Genomic DNA, 22,732 nt, shown 5'->3' on the forward strand with positions numbered 1-22,732 from the left:
CATATGAATGCAACAGCAAAAGCCTCATTTGTAAACACCCATACACCATGAACTTTCATGTTATTAGTAGATTTTAAGGTTTTGGGTTATCTTTGTTTTCTTATTTACTCTCTGCTTCTTACAGGCGTGCTAACAAGTAAAACCAAACAGTAGCAATCTCCTCTTGCCCAAGGGGAGTTTTTAAATTCCAGAAAGGATTAGATTTAAGAAATTAAACACGTGGCAATCCTTCAATCTAGGAACATATTACAAGTTTATTTTATAACGGAATGAAATTTGTTAACAATTTGTAAGTGGGGAAAAAACCACAGCTTAAAAAGATACCATTGCCATTGAAAACGAAACATAAGTTTGTGACGATCATAATAAAATGCTTCGTATTCTTCGTTAAAATTGTTTTCATAACATTCAAAGCTTAAATCGTGGGAAAATTATTAATTAAGAAAAAATAATACATAATTCGTGAAAAGGAAAGAAAAGTGGAAAACTGGTGTCTGATGTCACGGTCCATGAGTTGGGGTCCGTGGTTTGTGAGCTAAAAACCGCCCAGGAGATCTTATGGGCTTGCTTAAACCACTAAATTTAACCCGGGGTGAAATTGCCCCAATACAATTTATGGGTTTTTTATATAGCCCAATAGAACAAGTAGAAGTTTATTTTAGGATTTACTGCATTCTCTACAGTAATTTGGAACTTGTAATGTTGAGGTCACGAATTAAAAAAAAAATTATTCGAATTTTTTATCTTGATGTGACAAATTTTAACTAAAAAAATATTTTATTAGAATTCGTCATCACAAAGTGACGAGTTTGGATAAAAAAAATTATTGAAACTCGTCACTTCGACATGATGAGTTTCAGCATCACTGTAATAATTCTCATATTCTCCAAAATAAAAGATCAGGTGTCCTAATAGACTAAATAAAAAAACTAGCTTGCCCTAATGGGCCATAAAAACCTTTAACCCGGTCTTTGAAGAATGCTGTACTCCAACTTTAGCCTATCAATTAGAGTAGGATTTCAATTGTAATTAAATTAGGAAATAAATATAACTGTCCATGTAATTAAATCCAAGTCATCGGATATAAGGAAATCGGTTTTCAATTGTAATTAAATTAGGAAATAAATATAAATGTTCATGTAATTAAATCTAAGTTATCGGACGTAAAGAGATTTCATTATAAAAGGAGGCCCTCACCATTTTATTGGACATATTTTAGATTTGGGAATACAATTAAACATTCACACTAAATTATTTTTTTGTTTATTTGTGTCGCACATCTCTCTCGTGAGTATTCTTTCGTGTCATTCTAAGTAACTAAGCTTAATGTTTACCCTAACTTAACCACCCGTTTAATCAAGAAAGGTTTCTAAGGTAGCACGGATCAATTAGCAGTACTCTAACCCATGACGTTGAGCCTTGACCAACATAATAAGAGAATTCAACAAGGTCATGGGGTTAATCCTAGGAGGATCAGTCTGTTCAATGAGTTAGTGAAATCTCGTTGTATTTATCATTTTTGTCTTGAATTCGCACGTTGTCAATCTCCTTTTTATAATGTTGTCTCTTTTGATAAAAAAAACCCTCTCCTCCATAGTTCCCATAACAAAAAAATAAACTCATCAAGAATAATGCTGACTTTTTTTATTGGTGAAAGCTCTGTGAGACACCATCGTAGAATTGTCAACGGACGTTACGATAGTACTAGAGAAAATCGAAAGAGATATCTAAAAGCAAAAAAGTTACTAAATATAATTAAACATCTTATCGAATTAACTTTTGATTGAAAAAAATTTACCTTAAAAAAGTTAAATATAATTCCTAGAGAATCCTTGATGCAGTTTCTATGATCACTGCATGTGAATCCTATTTTTTTCAAATTTCAAATTTAATTTTAATTTTATCTAGAGAATAAAAAGAGAAAGGGTCTAGAGGACAGAAAATAGTACTCATAACGAGTCTAGAACTCGTGACTTAAAAGAATATGAAAAAATAAAGATGAACAACTAGATTAGTCGGTCAAATGTGTTTGTTCTCCTACAATGTTTTATTTAGATGATAGTTATTTATTTATTCCTTATATTTTTAGCGAATCGATCGTAACACACATCATTAAATTATGTATCTTATTTTAAATCTATTTTTAAAAATTTTAAATATTTCAATTTCATCCTTAAACTATGACTCATTATAAATTGATTCATAAATTTCTTAACATTTCAAATTCATCTTCAAACTATAACCCTCATTCTGAATTGGTCTCAAACTTTTGAATGTTCCAACAACATCCCCAAGATCATTCAAAAGTTTAGGGATAAAAATGGACATTCAGAAGTATGGCATCCAATATAGAATGAGGGTCATAATTTGAGATGAATTTAGAATACTCAGAAATTTGAAACCAATTTAGAATGAAGATTATGTTTGAGGACGAATAGTGTAATTAACTCATGTTTAGCCTTAAAAAATTGATTGCTTTGGCCATCATACCAGTCAAAGATACTACTTTATTTTTGTAGTTTCCTGTCCCTCAACTTTCAAAGGCCCAATCACCTAGCACAAAGTTTCTTCTTCTTCTTCTTTTTGCCGTGTTCCAAGCATCTTCCTTGGTTTGTTTTTTGTGGCATTTAAAAACTCAACACGACACTCCCAATGTGAAGAGGGTTTGATACCATTTCGATTACCATTTTAACTCTTCATTCTCAATTTAATATATTATCTTGAAGAAAACCAAGCAAGCAATGACGCCATTGTTGGCACGAAAACAAGTATAAATAGCTAAGCTTCATCCACTCAATGCACTAAAATCACCCATCAAGCTTTTGTCACCCCCCCAAAAAACAACATATTCTGAAAATGGAAGATGAAGTGATTCTACTTGATTTTTGGCCAAGCTCCTTTGCAATGAGAGTGAAAATAGCCTTGGATGAGAAAGGGATCAAATATGAGTGCAAGCAAGAGGACTTGTTGAACAAGAGCCCTCTCCTCCTTGAAATGAACCCAATTCACCAAAAATCCCCGTCCTCATTCACAACGGCAAACCCATTTCTGAATCTCTCATCATCCTCCAATACATCGATCAAGTTTGGAACCACAAATCTCCTTTGCTCCCTTCCGACGATCCTTACCGACGATCCCAAGCCTTATTTTGGGCGGACTATATCGATAAAAAGGTGAGATGTTTTATATATATGGTATAATGATAAAAAAAAATAACCTTTAATTGAATAGTGATTTAGTTCTTTTTCTTTTAATTGCTTTAGTTTTTATTTGTTTTAATTACTTCAGCATCCAATGTTTTAGTTTTGGCTAAAATAGTTTTTGATAAGATCAAAATTGTTAATTAACTCACCAACATAGTAGTCTTGTTTCTCTAAATGATGACATATATATATAAGTGATGATGTGATTAATGTCATAGGTATATAAGTGATGATGTAACATATGATATATCATTATTTTAGACACATATTTTATCACGTCAGCATTAAAATTGATTATTAGTCAACTAACATTTATCTAATTAAGAGATATTGGAGATCAAAATACTTTAAAAAAGAATCGAATTAAAGTAGCTATCTTATCAAATGTTAGAGATAAATTTGATGTTATGGATTTAATTTAATGCGTAAACTAACACTTCCTTTCTGGAATAATTTAATGTTGTTGTTGCATGTGGAAATGGGTACAGATATATGGGATTGGGAGGAGAGTGTGGATGGGGAAAGAGGACCAAGAGGAAGCAAAGGAAGAGTTAATGGAATGCTTGAATACCCTTGAAGAAGAGCTGGGAGACGAGCTTTACTTTGGGGGAGAGAGCATCGGGCTGGTGGATGTGGCGCTTGTACCTTTCACCTCCTGGTTTTATACTTACGAGACTTGTGGGAATTTCAGCATAGAGGCAGGGTGCCCCAAGCTTGTTGCATGGGCCAATAGGTGCAAGCAGAATCATCAAAGTGTGGCTAATGCACTACCTCATCCCCACCAGATTTATGATTACCTAGTGCAGCTCAAGAAGAGGCTCGGATTGGCATAAACCAAGCATGTGTCCATTGATTCTAGTCTTTGCCGTGTCGTTTTGTCTCATCTCAAAATATTCTGACGTAATTTCAATTGAATAAATAAAACAACGCGTATTATATTTTCCTTTTAAATAATTTGAATAATTACATTATAACATCTGCTCAGAATTTACTTATTAATAAGACATTGCTCGGATTTGAATCAGTAGTCGTCTGTGTTTGTGAAGAACAAACAAATTGTCGTAATAGATGGACAGTAAGAAGTTGCCGCTTTCAGTCATAGAAAAATGTCCAAATCGTAAAACCCTGAAAAAAATCCATGCCAGGGCGACAACTCTGGGGCTACTGCAAAACCACAGCCAAGCCTTGTCCTGCAAAATACTCACACCTACGCCAATCTGAACTTCCCAAACGTAGCAAACAAAGTCTTCAACCGAATCGAGCAACCAGACATAGTTTCATGGACTTGCCTCATTAGCCTTTTCTCACGATACAAAACCCCCATCAAATCTCTCTTTGCCTTCTCCCAGTCGATGCGTACCGGTTTAAGACTCGACAGTTATTCTGTCGTTGCCGCCTTGTCAGCTTGCCATAAAAGCAAAGATTTGGTTAATGGAAAGTTAATTCATGGACTTGTTTTGAAATATAACTTGGGTTTTAAGAGCTCAATTGTTGGAAATCTTAGGGCTATTTGGTTCGGGGAATATGAGATTCCCTTAAGAATGAAATCCACATTTTCCCGTTTGATTGGCCGGTAATCTCATTCCCTGTAATGTTTTATTACCAATTGTAGATTTTTTTTGGTATATTACTGGGAATGTCATTACCCCTTCCCTTAAGAATTGTTAGATTACTGACGTTTTGAACTAAAATGCCCTTAAATTTTTTTTCTTCTGTCATTGAATAATAAAAATTCTACGAATGTTAAATTACAAATTTATCCTTACACTATTTTAGATTTACAAAAAATTCTATAATTAAAATTTTATATGAGGGGTTAAAATAAAATTGTACTCTTTCATTAAACCTTTTTATATTTTTAATTTTGTAAAAAATTATATAAATTTTATGAATTTAAATTTTTTAAAGAAAATATATAAATATTTTCCAACTTGTTAAAATATATATATATATATATATATAATAAGGACAATTTGGTTAAATATATATTCCAATAATCTTTTATTCCTTTAACTAAACATAGTAATCTTACATTTCTGCTAAACCAACCAAACACAAAATAAACATTCTCAGTAATCCTATTCCTGGTAATCTTTTATTCCTACTGGTAATCTTACATTCCGTGAACTAAAATCACCCTTATTAATAATATGTATAGTAGAAACGACAATATTAAAGTGGCTGAACTAGTCTTTGATTGTATGTATGTTACAGACGTTGCTTCTTGGAATAGTTTGCTGAACGGTTTTATTTTGTGCAATGATCTGGAGGCTTCTCGCCGTGTGTTTGATAAAATGCCGAAAAGAAATGAAGTTTCGTGGTCGGCTTTAATATCTGGGTATGTAAAAGGGAAGGAACCGTTGGTGGGAATGAAGCTATTTAAGGAAATGAGAAGTCAGAGGAAATTGCTCAGTTGGTAGAGCACAAGGTTCTTAATCTTGAGGTCGTGGGATCGAGTCTCACGGAGGGCATTTCATAATTCGAAAGTCTTCTACGGAAGCTGCTCACAACCTAGTGTTGGGGTCAGCCTATTATCTTACCTCCCCTTACCCCATTACATATGGAAACAAGGGACAACAATTTAGAAGTTAGGGGAAAGTTAATCCCACAATTGTTACTGTCGTCGCTGTTCTCGCCGGCTGTGCCGATAATGGGGTTCTTTATTTTGGTGGGAGTGTCCATGGTTATATCAAGAAAGTCAATTTGGATGCAAAGAAGAATGTTGTTTTGAGTAATGCTTTGATGGATATGTATTCCAAGTTTGGATACCTCGGTGTTGCAGGGATAATTTTTAATGAAATGTTGGAAAGAGATGTGTTTTCATGGACTATTATGATAACTGGATGTGAGTTTCATGGGAAAGGAAAACAAGCTTTGCAGCTGTTTCCCGACATGACGGAGTCGAGGGTTGCTCCAAATGAGGTGACCTTTTTGTCTCTTGTCTCGGCATGTAGCCATGAATGGTTGTTTGTTGAGGGGCAGGAGATTTTTAGGAAGATGGTTCAGAATTATGGTTTTAAATCCATGATTGAGCATTACGGATGTGTCGTGGACCTTCTTGGGCGAGCCGGGCTTTTGGAAGAAGCAAAAATGTTGATAGATGTAATGCCTATGTTGCCGGACACCGTTATTTGGAGGTCATTAGTTTGTGCTTGTTTGATCCATGGGGAACTGGATTTAGCAGAGGGTGCAGGAGAGAAGCTTATGAAACTAGAACCAGATGATGATGGGGCGTATGCACTTTTGTCACATGTGTATTCAAGGTCGAATAGGCATGAAGATGCTTTCAGGATTAGGAAGTTGATGAGAAATAAGATCAGGAAAATACCGGGATGTAGTTGGATTGAGGTTAACGGTAGTGTTCATCGATTTCTTGCTGAAGATGCAGCCGATGCCGCTTCTTCCGGCTACATTTACTGGATTCTAGAATGCATCAGTGAACCCAACAGAGAACTTCTTTGGTTAGACTTGGAATAATTCAATCACTCTAAGCTGCAGAATTCCTTCTCTTTCTTAGGGCTAATTTAATGTTGCTGTTACAGTTGATTCCAACAAGGCTCTATAAATTTGTTATTTGTTGTCCGGAAGTGTTTTTATATTGCCCGAAACAGTATTAAAATTTAATCATTCCTTCACTCATCCATCTCGACATGGAAGATTACCCCATCTGGAAATAGAGAAGAAGAATGGAGCAAAGCTAACAATAATAAGGGAGCCAGAAAGAAGTAGCTGGTGGCATTACAGCTACGAAGCATCAGTCGTCGTCAAATAGTAGTATAAAGGCAAAAAGATCAGTCTTAATCTTAAGAAAACTGATTTGCACTGGGAAGTGCTTTTGATCTATATTTGCCATAAAAATGCAAACTAGTACATGTAAGCATGTATTTATGTATGTAACTCCACACTTTCTTTACCTTGCTTACAGATTGAAATTCGATGAGATTGTATTTGGCAATGCATGGCATCTCTCTTGTAACCCATCTTTTCTTTTTCTTCTTCCTTTTTCTTTTGCTTCTCGCCTTCATAAACTGTCTTCTTGTATCTTCCGTTGGAAAGCGATGTTCTTTGAAAAATGCCTTGAATCAAGTATTCAGGTTGAAGATCTTCGCCATTGCCTTTTACTTTTCTTCTGAGGCATTTTAAACGGACTCCAGCTCTTTCTGCGTTTAGAGGTTTCACAAAAGAGGCCGGAGGCCAAGGCCTGCTGAAGCCATAGCTCAAATTCTTCATCTTCGTTGATCATTTCAGCATCCAAATCCCAAGGAAATTTGCTCGAGTTGGATCTTTGAGTCTTGTCCAATCCAACCATGTTTACATGGAAGCTAGGTCGATGTGTGTTTGGTCTACATGCCATTCCCTGCAAATACCATCAATAGAGTTACCAGTAGAATATGCATTGCTTTCACCATGCAATATTTCTCCCTCACATTCCACTGTGGGGAAGCGTATGATTTGATTCAATTTGATTAAAAGGAATCTGAAAATCAAACCTATTTTTGATTAATTCAGTTTGGTTTCTAATTCAATTTGTACATATATCTCATAATCAAATTTTTTGTAAACACAATTTAGCCCTATCATTTGCCTCAAGTAACAAATTCAAACCCAAATGTCAGATTCTAAATTAAAGCCAAACTATAAGAGGGAAACTAGACAACAAAAAAAGAAACATGAATTTTACCTAGTGAATAATGATTGTACCTGACATCTACTTGATTCCAGATATTTTTTCTAGGTAAGAATCATGAAAGCCAGGCAGACACTTTTAAAATTTTGTCAAATCATTATGAACAAAGGGAAACCAACCAACACTAATTATGAGATTTAGTTACCAGACTGACTCGGAAAACTATTTACCAAAACCGAACTTTTATCGACTTTGTTTTGCAGTTTGAACCAAGCAGTACACACCAATATGCTTAGTCATTTAATTATATAAATATTCTGTATATCTTCTAACATTTTTTTTCTGTCACTTCTACATAAGATCAAAGATCAAATTAGCCAATAACGTCAGCTCATGCATCCACCAGAGACACATGTACATGCATATATCTACAAAACATGAACTTACCTGACAAATAGCCCATTCTGAAACATCAAAGATCTTGCTCTCAGCACAAACGAAAGCGCGTGGTATTTCCACCTAGAAAGAAAGGGAAGAGAGAAAATTGCTAAGCATAATGAATAATATCGCCTCTTAAACAGCATACTGAACAAAAGGAGAAGGAAGCATCTAAAGCTTACATTGTTGAAAAGGTACTTTAGCCTCATATATATCATGTTTTCTGTTACCGCAGAGAAAGTACTCATGCAGAAGGCCCAGAAGTCATACCCTCCTTATCAATCTTCAAATATTATCTCTGTTACATTTTGTTATTAAGCAATTGCAATATATGTTGTTAACACTAGTCCAGTCTTAAAACAAAAGGACAGCATAGTGGGCATCCCAGCTTTTGGCCATTTGGAGTTTCAAATACCTAAATGCACCTAATGCAAAGGTCAGGAGCTGCTTAAGAACTAGTAAGTGAAGTTGATTTTACCAACAAAAAAAAAACCAACATGCCTTTCTCAGGACACTACCATTTAAGTAATCATTTAACTAGCATGCGAGTTGTGGTTTACTCAAATGCTAGAAATAAAGAGCTGCAATAAACTTATAACCCTAATAATCCTTTAGCCTCACTGTAAGCATCTTCCTTGTTACAAAATAAAATGTAGTAATGTAAAACTCAAATATGTTATCATGTTCCAGCTCCAATCTTAAATTTTAGTATCAGATAAGTCATTTTCTGTTTTAACTTAAAAAAGCACATCAAGAACCGTATTTTGGTATCAGATTAGTTTGTATTACTTTGTTATATTTGAGGTTAATGAAATCCTAGGACACTCTTTTTTGCGGATTAAGGAACTTTTTTTAAGTTCCGTTAATCACGAAGGGGGTTTTATTGAGGCCTACTATTCCTATCAATAAAAAAGAACCGTATTTTGGTAAGGCAAAACAAATTGTCAATTTGACAATAAAAACTGTAGACAGAAAACACTCACAACTTCATGTTGTACCAGATTCAGTTGAAACAATCAATGTTGTACATCGAATTGATTAAGATTTCTGTAAGAAGGCACCTACCTTCTGCAGCCTGTCAAACACCAAGGAACCTTTGTACTCAACCCACCCATCTCCATCCTTGGCTTGATGAAACTGACAACAATCCTGAATGCAGATGTAATCTAAAAGGATTATGAAAAAATTTTGGAAAACAAAGATCATTATATTGAGAGTGCAATGTCTATACATGCAAGTTTTTGTGTGAGTACTAATTTTTGTGCCTACATGCAAGAAAGGAAAAAAAGTGTGCTGTGTGGTATAAAATCACCAACGGGAACAACTAGGAAAAATCTCTCTTTTCGTTGTTTCCTTTAACATTTTGAATATTCTTGAGCGGTTTGCATCAATTATTACATTTTAGTTTGACAAGTACCTTTTGCTTTTTTAAGCTGCATGCATTGGATTGTGGCACCAATTTTGTTTGAACTTTTATGCTGTTGTTGTTTTTAACTTTTTTATGTCTAAATTTATAAAAAATATGAATTAAAATTTTAGTTTCGAAAGGCCCATGCCACTAAGTTTCATGGTCAAGTCATACTTCATAACCTGTAAAATGCTACACCTTTTGAAACACTGGATTTGAAAAGGAAAGATCCCTGACCTGACACCACCTAGCCTTGGCCTTGTTCCTATTTGTGCACAACCATATATGTGAATTACCGCACTTAGTGCACTGTATACGCCTCGATTCTTCAGACCAATGATCTGGAGTAGGCTGCAGAAATGAGAGAATGGTTGAAAAGTATAAATTTTACATTATCATGCATAAACTACCAAATCAGAATTACATGAGATCAGCAATAAAAAAACAAGCTTTCACACACAGACAGAATCCATTAAAAGCATAAAAGACCGAATATTGATAGCCAGAGGTAAATATTGCTGCCCATGTTGAACAACCCTTAATTAGTCAATTGTGAGACCAGGAAATCTCATCGCCATGACTCATAAATTGGTTTTTTCTCAAGAGGATAAAGTTACTAAAGAAAAGTTGACAATTTTTATTTCACAAAAAAATTAGAGCTATATATCAATAAATAAGAAACTCCAAGACAGAGCAAGCCAAGAGATAAGAACCCCAAAGCTAGGTTCTTGAACTCTATGCTAGAGTTGCACGTTATCTCCCTTATGCTAAGTATTTTTCCATTGCCACTATAAATTTCATTGAGAAAATAACCACAAGAAAAATAAACAGGTGCAACAAAAATGGAAAAATGCACAGTAGAAATCAAAACTACCTGCCATGAGGAGCTATGTGCCTTTTGACAGACACTCCTAGTCCTGGATTCCTCCTTTCTTAACTGCTCATCATAGTCCCTCTTTTTCATGGAATCAGAAAGAACCTACAAAATACATGTCAATTGCTGCTTAAAGCCAGAAGCCAACAATTCCCAGAACTGATGACATTGTTCAGCCTTCATTTTATATGTACATAAAAAAAAATCAAAATAAGAAATTAAATTAAGAGTAAATAAAACTAAGAAGAAGAATATAGTTGCTCACCTCATAAGCACATTGAAGTTTCTTAAAGGATTCACTTGCTAAAGGACTCCCCATATTTTTATCAGGATGTACAAGCATTGCCTGTTGAAAATAGAATTGAGAGAAAACAAATCAAGAAACCAAGTAGGTGTACCCAAAAATCAATGGAAAAAGTAAAAGTTTTAAAGGAACCTTAGGAGAAGCAAAACAAAACAAAGGATACCTCCCATCTCATCCTACAGAATTCCCTCCTCACCAAGTTTCTCCTAGATTTTAACCCATCAAATTACTTTACAAAATCCTAAAATTCTTTATGTTTTCTTAGTAACGAATTAGAAACAAAGTCTAAACACAGTCCAATCACTTGCATAGAAAAGGAGAAACCTATCTCACGTCTAACTTCTTTGTTGAATTAAGTATTGGGCGAGTAGATTACATATTTAGATAATTGATACTTATATGCCTCTTTTCTGGGATAGAATCTACCTTCTTTCTATATTCCTTTTTCAAGACTGTAATGTCACTTTTCGTGTAACGAGGAATCCCCAGGGCTTGATAATGATCTGTGCAATTCAATATTCTTGTCATTTCATCAGCTGAACTTGTTTCTTCCTTCACAACCTTATTAGCAGAAAACTCTTTTTTTTTAATAACAGATTCAGTAGCAGGTTTGCTGGATGACTTGCATGGCTGCACCTTCTCAGATTCATTGGTAGGAATAGAGTATTCACATTTTCCAGACAAATCATCTTCCATAACTGGTTTGGATTCCTTTGGCTCTTCATATTGCATGTTCTCACTCACATTATCAAAACGTTCGAGCAAATAATTCAATACATCATTTGAGAGAAATGCAAGGTTTATTGATAGAAAAACACCGAGCCAGCCAACTCGGACTTTGACAAAATAAATGGAATATGGAGTTGCTATCAAGACTATTAACCGTGCATAATGTAAGGAGAACATATAACCTGCATGAAGAGATTAGAATTTCAGAGTTCTCAAATCAACAGAAGCAGTGAAAGAGATCAAATGTAGGTATTATGTCTATCAAACAAGTTTCAGAATAAAGAATCATCCAGAATTAGAGATAATTGTTATTAATGAGAATAGTTCAATAATGCAACACTGACAACATAGAAGAAATATCACAAGTTTCTAGAGTAAATACACATGCTAACCATGTTTTAGATGATGTATAGGAATTTTGTGAAGTAACACTCTTTTACATACAGCAAAGGCTTGATGAGACCTTAAAAGGATAGTCATGGATACTTGTCAATTATTTTGAGGCCTTGTTTTAGTGATACTTGTCACACAAAAACACTTTCCCCTTCAGTTTCCATTGGCAGAGTCAACATGACCAGCCTTAATTCATAGACAACCAGATCCATTTGTAAAATTTCTTACAAAGTTATGCGTGCTTCTCCTTATATATTCATATAGGTTTTTTAGTTTTATTAGCCTTCCATACACAAACACGTGTATGTAGGAACGTCTATCTACAACCTAGAAAAATAAGACATCATTTTAACAGAGTAAGATAGACTGATAAATAATATCCGTTTGAAATATAAGCACTCTCATACTTGATGTCTGTAACTATTTCTCAAACAGAGGATGTATCACAGGAAATGTCATCGACAACATTGATAGAAATATCTCATGTATCATAATAGATATTTGAACGAAGTTAAAACATATACTTAAGACAAGAAAAATCCATAGACAGGGGGGCAAGAAAAAAGCCATACCTCCAACTATAAACAATGTACCCGTTATCCAAAAGTTAGCAACCATCCATAATATCAAAGTGCCAAACAGCCCTACAATAAAGAGTCCGGGAGTGTAACCTAATTGCTGAACTGCACCTCCAGCAACTCCCTGAAACATATGAAAGAAGATTCTTAGTATCACTCTCAAGTTTCTGGTGCTATTTAAATAAGATTGATGCCACTCGGTAAAATTGACTCTGTTATTTGTTTAATAACGTGAAAATCCACAAGTCCCAGTAAAACCAAAACATCATTAAGTATAGCGTAACATAAATACTAGCATTCTTGCCAGGTGTCTAGCCCCTAACAAAATGATTGAAAACCAGATCCTTTTTTCTTCTTCTCAAACAAATTTCAAAGCTATAACAAGGTTGATAAAAATAAAATCGAAGCAATCAACCATCCCAATTTGGCTTTAGCTCCTTCCCAATCAATTAAAAATTTCATCGAACTAATCGATTCAGTATAAAATCTGATATCGGCTTCAATTGTGTTCAATAACTCAGATAACCAAAAATAGATAACAACTGATTTTAACAAAAACATGAAACATGACATACCATACTCAGAAGTACATAGAGCAAACAAGACATGGAAGCCAAACCGAGCAAAGAACTCCAGATTATAACAAGCAAGGAAGCTGAACCCAATCTGCTGCATGACTGAAACCCTCTGATCAAACTATCTTTCCAATAAACCAAAAGCAACCTTGAAAACTTCCAGAACTTAACAAACGCGCTACAAACCATAGGCCAATGTCTCTCCATTAACAACCCCATTTTATCTCTACAACAACCAACAGCTGTTTTCGCCATGGAGTAAACATGTTTTTGAGATTGTAACCATTTCCAACCTTGCTTAAACAGCCCAATATCCTCCATCGCCCCTTTTACCCTTCGATCCACTTCACGAAGAAGATGAAACTTTTGCTAATAAAATGGACAAAATAAAAGGAAAAAAAGGTTTGTGGAATTGAACCTTAAAAGAGCTAAAACGCCACTATTGTCCATTTATTAGAAATTATTTTAAACAAAAATAGTATACCCATTTGAGGAATTGCAGTTAAGAGAGTGAATTCGATCACACTGGGATCATTCAACGCTAAAATTTGCTTCACATGTAAGCTTCCAACAAAGTTAATTTAATAAGGGGAAAGGCGAATAAATGGAAGCAAATTATGGCCCTTTTTGACTCTGCAAATCTGAAACTAAATCCGAAGACTCAGATAAGAGTGAGGTAAAGCAGATGTTAAAGTGGGTTGAGCAGAGCGGAGTGGAGCAAGTAAAACCAAAATGTTAAATGCAAGATTTTGAATTTTCCCCTTTCATGGTTACAAAACCCTAACTATAATAATTCTTTAATTCAATTTTTACACGAGGCTTTTTATTTATTTATTCTAATGCATCATTTTTTATGATTAAATAGTAAAAGAGTATCAATCTCTCATTATTTTTTAAAATAATATTATTTAACAAAAAATAAAAAATGACCATGATTATATATTGATGAACAAAGTTTTGAGCCAAAATTAGAGGATTGAAAATTTTCAGAACATTGATCAGTCAAATCCATTACTTTAATTGTATGATATTGTAACAACGAATTGGAATGAATCTTACCTAACTAAATAGTAAATACACTGTTTTTTCTTATATATAAATTTGTAGTGAATATAAAGTAATATTATTTTTGAATTAATCACTGATATTCGATTTATTGATTGACTAATCCAGATCGGATATTGCATAGGCGAGGGAGACCCTCCCAACCTAGTTTGTTCCATTCGCAAACGTCATGATTCGAACTCCTAACCTTACTTAAAGGACTTAGTGTCTCATCCCACTAGACCAACTAGTTGTTGGTAAAGTAATATTTATTCTAAAACTTAACTAATTGACGATTAACGTTTATACTCTTATCGGTGCTTTAATCTAAAACTTTGGAGATAATACCAAGTCTCTTAATCATTAATGAGTAATTTCCCCCATAGTATTGGATATAAAAGTTTACAAAATAATTAGGTAAATTACATATTTAGTATATAAACTAATAGTTTTGATCTATTTTAGTATTTAAACTTTTATTTTTTTTCAAAATTATACTTAACATAAGGTTTTTGTTTCATTTTAGTACCCTTTCTGTTAAAAACTTAACGCAATTAGTACTTAAACTATAAGTTTTGGTCCGTTTAATACCAAAACTTTCAACTTGTTCAAAATTTAATGTTAAATTTTGAACATATATACTAAAATGAAACAAAAACTAAATTTTAGGCATGATTTTAAATTTTTTGAAAATTTACGTACTAAAACGGATCAAAATTGATAGTTTAAATATTAAACGTGTAATTTACCCAAGTAATTTTATCCTTATCAGTTACGAGGATTATCAAATTACCTAAACTTAAATAGAGGGATGTAAATAAAATGAGATTGATCACAAGTTATTTGAGTTGGATTTGGTTAAAGCTCGTTTAATCTTTGAATCAAATGAATTTAAATTTAACTTGAATTCTTAACGAGTCGATTCGAGTTATTTGATATAAACTCGAAAAAACTCACGAGCAACTTAAAAAATATTTTAATTTTTAAAATTTTAAATTAAATTATTACTAATAATATTAATTTTATATATTTAAAAAAAATACAATATAGGCTTTCATGTACTTATGGTATAAGTTAGAACTCGAGTTCGTACTTCAATCAAACGAAGTTTAATAATATTTTGAGTTTTTTTAGTTCGACTAAAGCTTCAATTTTTGGTCTCGATATGAGTTTAAAAATTTCAAACTCACAAGCTTTCGAGTCTTTTTTTAAAATCAAAACGAGCTTAATAATACTTAAATTTAATTCGATTCGTTACCATCCTACTTAAATAATTTTTTTCTTTTGATTATATTGATACATATATTTTTGAAGCAGAATATATTCTCAATAATTATTTTTCTTTCAAATAGATAAAATTAATACGCATGCATAAAAATATCACTTAAGTTTATTAGTTAATCAAAATATATTAAAAAACAATTCATAAATAAGAAATTATTATTCACCTATTTCAAATAAGCCTATGATTTAATAATCATATTCTTAAATGTTTTTGACAAATTTTAAATTTAAATTTAGTTATACTTAGAGATAAATGGAATAAAAAATCTAAAACAATAAACGAAAATACTCGTAACAGATCTAGAATACATAACCAAAAAGAATATAAAGTAACAAATATAAATGGTTCGACAAACCAATCAAATGTACTCGCTATTCTAATAAGTTAGTAATACTCTTTTAACAAGTAACAAATATTAATAACCGATAAGCTACTCAAACAAATATAAAATATAATCATGTCCTTATACATTTTACTTGTTCAAATAAGCAAACAACTATCAATTTTCAATTAATTTTATTAAACACTTCTAGACAATCAGTTAATGCAATCAATTAGTCAAATTAATTAATATAATTCGTTATAACCTATCGGTTAATATAATTTCCAGTTTAAATATTTTTTATGCAAATAATATATAATCAAATTAAATAAATATTGACCGGAATCAACTCAAATCATATGGTGTAAATCTGCTTTTTGTTTTTATAAAAACCCTAATTCAATAGTTAAGTTAAATTAGGTCCATTTTGTAAATAAAATTCTATAATTCTAAATTTTCCTTTATCGAAGCAAATCAACTTTGAAACAAAGCACGAAAGACGGAAAGGGGTGGGTCTTGTACTTTGAGATGTCCAGATATGGAAAAGAGACACCCAAATTACTTTATATTATAAGGTACATGGCACAGTTATTGTAAAAAAGGACCATTGTCTCCCACGGGAGAGATTCATTTATCTAATTTGCGTAAACTACTCAGTTGACTACTTAACTATGTAGTCATTTCACTTTTGTTACCGATCTTTCAATTTTATCAATCACACCACTTAATTATTTAATTTGTTTAATCAGACCACTAGCCGTTAATATTTGACAAAAATACTGATGTGGCAGTTAAAGACTTGGCATATTTCTACATTTAGTCGTTAATATTTATATATTATCTCAATTTGGTTATAATTTAAATTTAATTTAATAAATTAACCATTCAATCAGGATCTAATATGTGTCAGCACAGAAACATGACACGTGTCATTAGTGACATGTGTCAATACATGATTGGAGGATTTTTTTTATTCATTTAAATTGGTCTTAGGTGGAATCAAACCAATGTCCAAAGGATGGGTAAACAACACCCCAGCCACTGCACCAACCATCCCAATGGTTTATTACTTACAACTAATTATATTTATCTTTTTAAAGTTTGATAATGGTAAAAGAAAATAGAATTAAAAATAAATTAGAATTAATTTTTTTTAATATTTGATTCAAGCAAAAATATTTTAATATTTTTATTTAAAATAAAAAAAACATAATTTTAACTCTATCAAATTTTTATTTTCAATGATTATAGTATATTTTATTAAAATATTTTATTAAATTACTGTAATAAATGTCATAAATCCCAAATTAATTTTAGGATGGTCTAATGACCATTTTTTTACCAGTCTAATGTATTGGGCCAATTTTACATATGAATGTTGGCTTCTTTTAGCTTAATTGGGCCATTCAAAACAAAGCTATACCAGAGAGATTCAATGGACTTCCTCTGAACTAAAACCCAAATCAATCATAATTTAACTAAAGTTATTGTTAATGTCAATTTGTACATGTGCAGCATAGGATATACTTGATTATATAAATATAAATCTTTAATCAAATCAAAGTAAAAAACTATAGGTTACCTCCACCATCCCAATTAATGTTCTCTGAATTAACTTTTATTCTAAGGTCCGACTTCACACACCAAGTGGGTATATTTTACATGATAATGTTTAAATATCATCAATTTGGTTAATTTATTAATTTTGTTTTTAATTATAACCAACTGTACAAGGCATATGCAATAAGTGTAATTACATACATGATGAAACAATAAATCTCTCCATCAAATTGTAAACAGGATGAGGGTTCTGTTGTTTTTTTATTCAACACACCAAAGTGGAGCTTTTCTTTAAGCTTTGATTTGATACATAGGTAAAAGACTACCGATGAAGCATTTAATCAATTAATCTTCGCAAAATCAAGTGATTTCTTGCCGTCGAGTGCATTTCCAAAAACCTTGTTCAGATAATCAACAAACACGAATTCTCTATAAAGAGCAATCCCATGTTTCTCCACAATATGAGGCAAAGGTGCAACCTTTGCTGTTTCTATTGGCATCGTAAAAATTGGTAGCGACACCCTTGAATTTGTGCTCGAGGTACGAACTCCATGCTCTGCACTTTTGTACTTTCCATTGCTTAGTAGCTGCAAAAAACAGAGGGATTATGAACCTATGTTATTGGAGTCGTTTAAATTCTCGAAGGGTATAGAGATTACCTGTAACATATCGCCACATTGATAACCAAGGCACCGGGAGTAGGAGAGATCTCTATCCACCGATTTCGTCTTGTAACAATACCGTAAGAGTACCTATATCGGAGTGAGGTCCTACTCCGACTGTGAGATCCGGATCTGGACATGTGGGATAGAGGATCATACTAAGCATCTTCTTGCCGGTAAGTACATCAACCGTCGAGTCATCCGGTTCCACCCCTAAATTTCCCAACAAAACTTGAAGCAATTTCTTCACCATGATGATTGAAGACCTCGAGTACTCAAGTAACACCCCTCTAGAAATTAGTAAAAGAGGGTCAAATGGATTTCGGAAAAAGCAAATTAAAAACCAGCAATTAATCTATATAAAACTCACTTGATCTCTGCAGCCATCGTAGAAGAGCTTCGTTGTCGTCGGTGTAATTAATGCACGAGTATATAATCTTTCCATCCTAATGCTTTCTCTTTCTCCGGCCTATAGCTGGTGCCGTACCGCACAAGTGGAGTTGGGCTTACTGGTTCAAGATAAACAGCCTTCCTTTGAAGGGGCAAGCTGAAGAATTCATGTGCAGTGTCTTTAAGGGATTGAAGTAGATCAAGAGGGACTCCATGGTTAACAACTTGGAATAAACCCAGAGTTTCTGCAGCTCTAACGATTTGCTTGGCCACTTCATCGTGGCCATGACCGTCAAGTTTGATGGCGTTTTCCTTGTCTATTCGTTCTTTTGGTGGCTGCACTTAGGACACTGGGACCTTGGAAAGGCCTGAATCAACCAGTCCTTTTATACCGTTTCCTTCTTTGACAACAAATTCAAAAATAGAGTTGGCATCGTCGAGATTTGGAGCCATTATATTTATGATCAGTGTGAAATAGTAAGGTTTTGGTTGTGAAAACCAGAAAGGGGAATGACATTGAAACTGGAGGAACAATAATTATAAAATCCATTCTCTCTTGTTGATGGTATATTTTGTTTTATTTTATTTTCCCACTCAACTTGATATTCTTTTATACAATCTGATATATAGACGTTAAAGAATGATCTAGGATGGAAGGAGCATAAATGATAATATCCTTGTGGCCCAAAAAATTATCCACTCGACGAGGAAGAAGAAAGAGAAAACCCACTGGATGATTATTAAATTTGATTTAGAGAAAACGTACAACCGAGTCATTTGAGATTTTCTTTCCGACTCTCTTGGGGATTTTGGTTGCCCCCAAACTTCACCAGCTCATCATGCATTCGATCACCTCCTCTAGTATGCAAATCCGTTGGAATGGTTCTCTTTTTACGGAATTCAAGCCTACCAGAGGTATCCGACAGATATGCCCCCTGTATCCGTACTTTTTTGTGATGTGTATGGAAAGGCTTGGACACAGTATTCAATAAGCTTAGAATCTCGACTTTTGGGATCCTATGATTCTATCTCATGGTGGTCCGTCGCTATCTCATCTGTTTTTTGCGGATGACTTGCTTCTCTTCTGTAAAGTGACTCCCGACCAAGCTAATATCACCAAAGCTATCCTCGACCAGTTTAGCTCGTCTCCAGCTGACAAAGTCAATTCTAGGAAAACCAAAGTCTTCTTCTCCAATAATGTTATTGATTCTCTCGCCATAGATCTCTGCTCCACCTTAGGCTTCCAGCGATCGTACAATTTGGGAACTTACCTGGGGATGCCTCTTTTCCATAGCAGAGTTGCGAAGAGAACATTTCAATTCATTTTAGACAAAGTCCGTACTAAGTTGAGTAATTGGGTGGCGTCGAAATTTTCCCTTGCTGGTCGCATTACCCTCGCTAAGTCAATTTTGTTGGCTATCCCGAACTACTTCATGCAGACCATTGCCATCCCCAAAGGAGTGTGCGACCAAATAGAGACGATAACTCGACATTTTATCTGAGGGGTACGAATACTTTAACTCCAGGAGATCAGATATGATTTTTGGTTTAACATGATTTTGTAGTAGGTATACTAATAATGCAAAACTGCTTTCTTGAAAATTCTGATGATACAAAGACTCTCAAAAGAAAATATTTTTTTAAAAGAAGATGTTGCTCATTCGAGAAGAAATAACTGCAGAAACATTTTAACATTATGACAAAGCTCTTTTATATTCTAGGGCATATCAAAGTCTAAAACAAGCTATATTAGCTTCAATATAGAGCTTTTACAAAATGTAGTCAACAGACATCTTCAGCAACAAAGAAGAGACATTCTGCAGCTGACTGTTGGAGAAATCCAACAAGAAACCTATATTGCCCTAGAAGAGATTTGTGACAGGAAGAAGATTATCAGAGATTACATGATAGGAAACTGAGAAATGAAGAAGGTGTGCAAAGATTCTAGATTAACTAACAAGTGCAAGAAGAGCAAAAATGCCACTCTAAAGCTTGAAGACAGAATAAATACTATAGAAAAGGGACGCCCAGACCACCATCTTTCCCGAAAAGAAGAAGAAGAAAATTGAGATACCTAAGGAAGAAGAGAGCCATAGGCACTAAATCGTCCAAGTGTTATGTGTGTTGGCAGAAGGGACACTTTGCAAAATATTGTCCGGAAAACAAAAGGGCCTCAAAGATGATTCAGCAAATTCCAGATAAAACATGGATAAAATTCAAAGAATATGATGTTGAATCTCTTTTCTCTATTGAAGATGAGCCTACTATTAATTTTGTTTTTTATAAATCTTGTGTGAATACAAGATTATATATATTTAAAGACTCTTAATTGTGTGACAATAAACGTTCATATCTCTATATATGCGATGTTCCAACATAGGACCTTAATGAATGATAACAATCTTTTAACCATTAAAATTACTTGATTCATGTATAACTCACAAAAAATTACAAATTAGTGTTGTATGTTTATGACTTACTTTTGAGTAATGAATAATGATACAAAAATAATAACTATTATTATTAGGGTAAACCACACATTTAGTACATAAACTATCAATTTTAGTATCTAAATTTTTATTTTTTTTAAAAATTATACATAACGTTTAGTTTTTGCTTCATTTTAGTACCATATTAAAATTTAACGTTAAGTTTTGAAAAAAATAAAAGTTTAGGTACTAAAACGACCCAAAATTAATAGTTTAGGTATTAAACACATTAAATTTTTAATAACGAGTATAAAATGAAATAAAAATTAAACATTAAACATGATTTAAAAAAATAAAAATTTAAGTATTAAAATAAACTAAAAACTATAATTTATGTATTAAATGCGTAGTAACGCATGATTTACCCTTATTATTATTCTTGGACCATCTATTACTTCATTCGTCTTACTAAACGTGTCTTTTATTTTTTAAATTTGTTTCATTCTAAATATTTTATTAGAATAATCAACGGATAAAAGTATGACCCTTAAACCTTTCGTCAGTAGTATATAAGTAGATTGAAAGATACAGTACGGTCCGCTCTTATGCAGTCGCATTCGTCATCAATACCTGTAGCCTTTTAATACCTCAATTATTCGTCACGTAATCCTATTTCGATAATATTTTATAAAAAAAATCCTATCTCGAGAAGAAACTTCAAGAGATCACACAAATTCCAAGATATTATCAATTTAGTAATCGTTATCAATTTGATTGAAATGAAATATATCCCCAAATACATATTCAAATTGCTTATGGGGGCTTACTTAGTTACTTTAGTATGGAATATAATGTATGACATGATATATGTTATTAATATATTTAGAACATAAGTTATCAGAGCCAAAAAGGACAAAACAAGAGAACTTATATAGCAAAAATCCCTGGAACCGAACTTACCCATTTCCATTTACTTCGTCTGAAATATAAAAATCAGACTTTTTCTTTGTCAAGAAGGAACTTGACTACGCATTCCTTTTGCATGCAACTTGTACTCTCGTTCCACGGTGATTATCGAATGAGTCGATCGCGAGTAGATCGATCGCGAGTTGAGTACTACTCGTGTACTTGTTAAAATATTTTTTTGTTTAATTTGATTCGTTGTTCGTTAAGTTTTTTAAAATTTTATTCGACTTCTTAAAAATAAATTGTTGTTCATTAAGCTCGATGCTCGCCTCGTTACTCGCTAAGTTCATCGAATTTTTTACTTTATTTTCTTAACTATATGTAAAATCTATTAATACTATAGAAAGTTTAATATAACTATAAATTAATAAATTTAACCAAAAAATTATAAAAAGAGTATGAAACAATTTTAAAATCTAAACTCCAAAATAACAATTCACAAATATAGTAAAATAATAAATAAAGTTTGCTTTTGAGTATAGTAAAATATTAATTAATAATTTAGTACTTTCTGTGTTTTATTAAAAATTAATAGATTAATAATTTATCATCATTTTTATTATCTATTAGTAAATCAATATTTTATAGTGAAATAATTTCTTAAGATAAATATTAAAAATTATATAAAAAGTTAACGAGTTGCTTGCAAACTTATCGAGTCCAGTAATATTTTATTCAACTCAATTCGTTAATATCCTAAATCGAGCTCTTACCAAATTTTAATTGAATCAAGTTTAAATTACTCAACTCATTAAACACCCCTAACGGAATGGACCGCGATGAATACTAAAAGGTGCGGTCTCACATCTAAAACTTTTCAAATTCTTTTATATTTTAATTTTTATTAATTATCTAATTTTATACATTCTAAAACTTTAAAATTCTATATTCCCTAAAATTTTTAATATAACTTTTAAATTCACTCCCCATCCCAACATAATTTTT

General features: G+C 32.8%; 1 protein-coding gene and 3 pseudogenes across 5 annotated transcripts; 2 read left to right on the plus strand and 2 right to left on the minus strand.

Moving 5' to 3' along the window:
- Positions 1–2,825: 2,825 nt before the first annotated feature.
- Positions 2,826–4,141, plus strand: LOC120123352 (annotated as a pseudogene).
- A 130-nt stretch (positions 4,142–4,271) lies between these two features.
- Positions 4,272–6,685, plus strand: LOC120123371 (annotated as a pseudogene).
- Positions 6,686–7,272: 587 nt separating this feature from the next.
- Positions 7,273–13,856, minus strand: LOC120123308 (dnaJ homolog dnj-5-like). 5 transcript variants are annotated; one of them, XM_039142224.1, is made up of 10 exons: positions 13,614–13,856; positions 13,130–13,493; positions 12,549–12,678; positions 11,281–11,765; positions 10,816–10,896; positions 10,551–10,655; positions 9,914–10,030; positions 9,334–9,417; positions 8,278–8,349; positions 7,273–7,560 (listed from the first exon to the last, which is right to left on the minus strand). In XM_039142224.1, the coding sequence occupies exons 2-10, from the start codon at positions 13,448–13,450 to the stop codon at positions 7,294–7,296; spliced, it is 1,662 nt and encodes a 553-aa protein (XP_038998155.1). In that variant the 5' UTR covers positions 13,451–13,493; positions 13,614–13,856; the 3' UTR covers positions 7,273–7,293. The 5 variants fall into 5 exon arrangements, with proteins under 5 accessions (XP_038998155.1, XP_038998156.1, XP_038998154.1 ...); XM_039142225.1 differs by having other exon boundaries at positions 9,914–10,027; positions 13,130–13,498; XM_039142223.1 differs by having other exon boundaries at positions 13,130–13,498.
- A 3,825-nt stretch (positions 13,857–17,681) lies between these two features.
- Positions 17,682–18,874, minus strand: LOC120123326 (annotated as a pseudogene).
- Positions 18,875–22,732: the final 3,858 nt, after the last annotated feature.

This window comes from Hibiscus syriacus, unplaced genomic scaffold (genome assembly GCF_006381635.1).
Source record: "Hibiscus syriacus cultivar Baekdansim isolate YM2019G1 unplaced genomic scaffold, ASM638163v2 tig00110392_pilon, whole genome shotgun sequence".
Taxonomy (NCBI): domain Eukaryota; kingdom Viridiplantae; phylum Streptophyta; class Magnoliopsida; order Malvales; family Malvaceae; genus Hibiscus; species Hibiscus syriacus.

Excerpts from the sequence above, each read along its gene's own strand:
- LOC120123308 (XM_039142224.1), bottom strand. The coding sequence starts at position 13,450 with ATGGAGGATATTGGGCTGTTTAAGCAAGGTTGGAAATGGTTACAATCT. Across the intron at positions 12,679-13,129 it reads TCTATGTACTTCTGAGTATG|GGAGTTGCTGGAGGTGCAGT; the intron begins GTATGTCATGTT and ends CATATGTTTCAG. Across the intron at positions 10,031-10,550 it reads CACATAGCTCCTCATGGCAG|CAGCCTACTCCAGATCATTG; the intron begins GTAGTTTTGATT and ends CTCTCATTTCTG.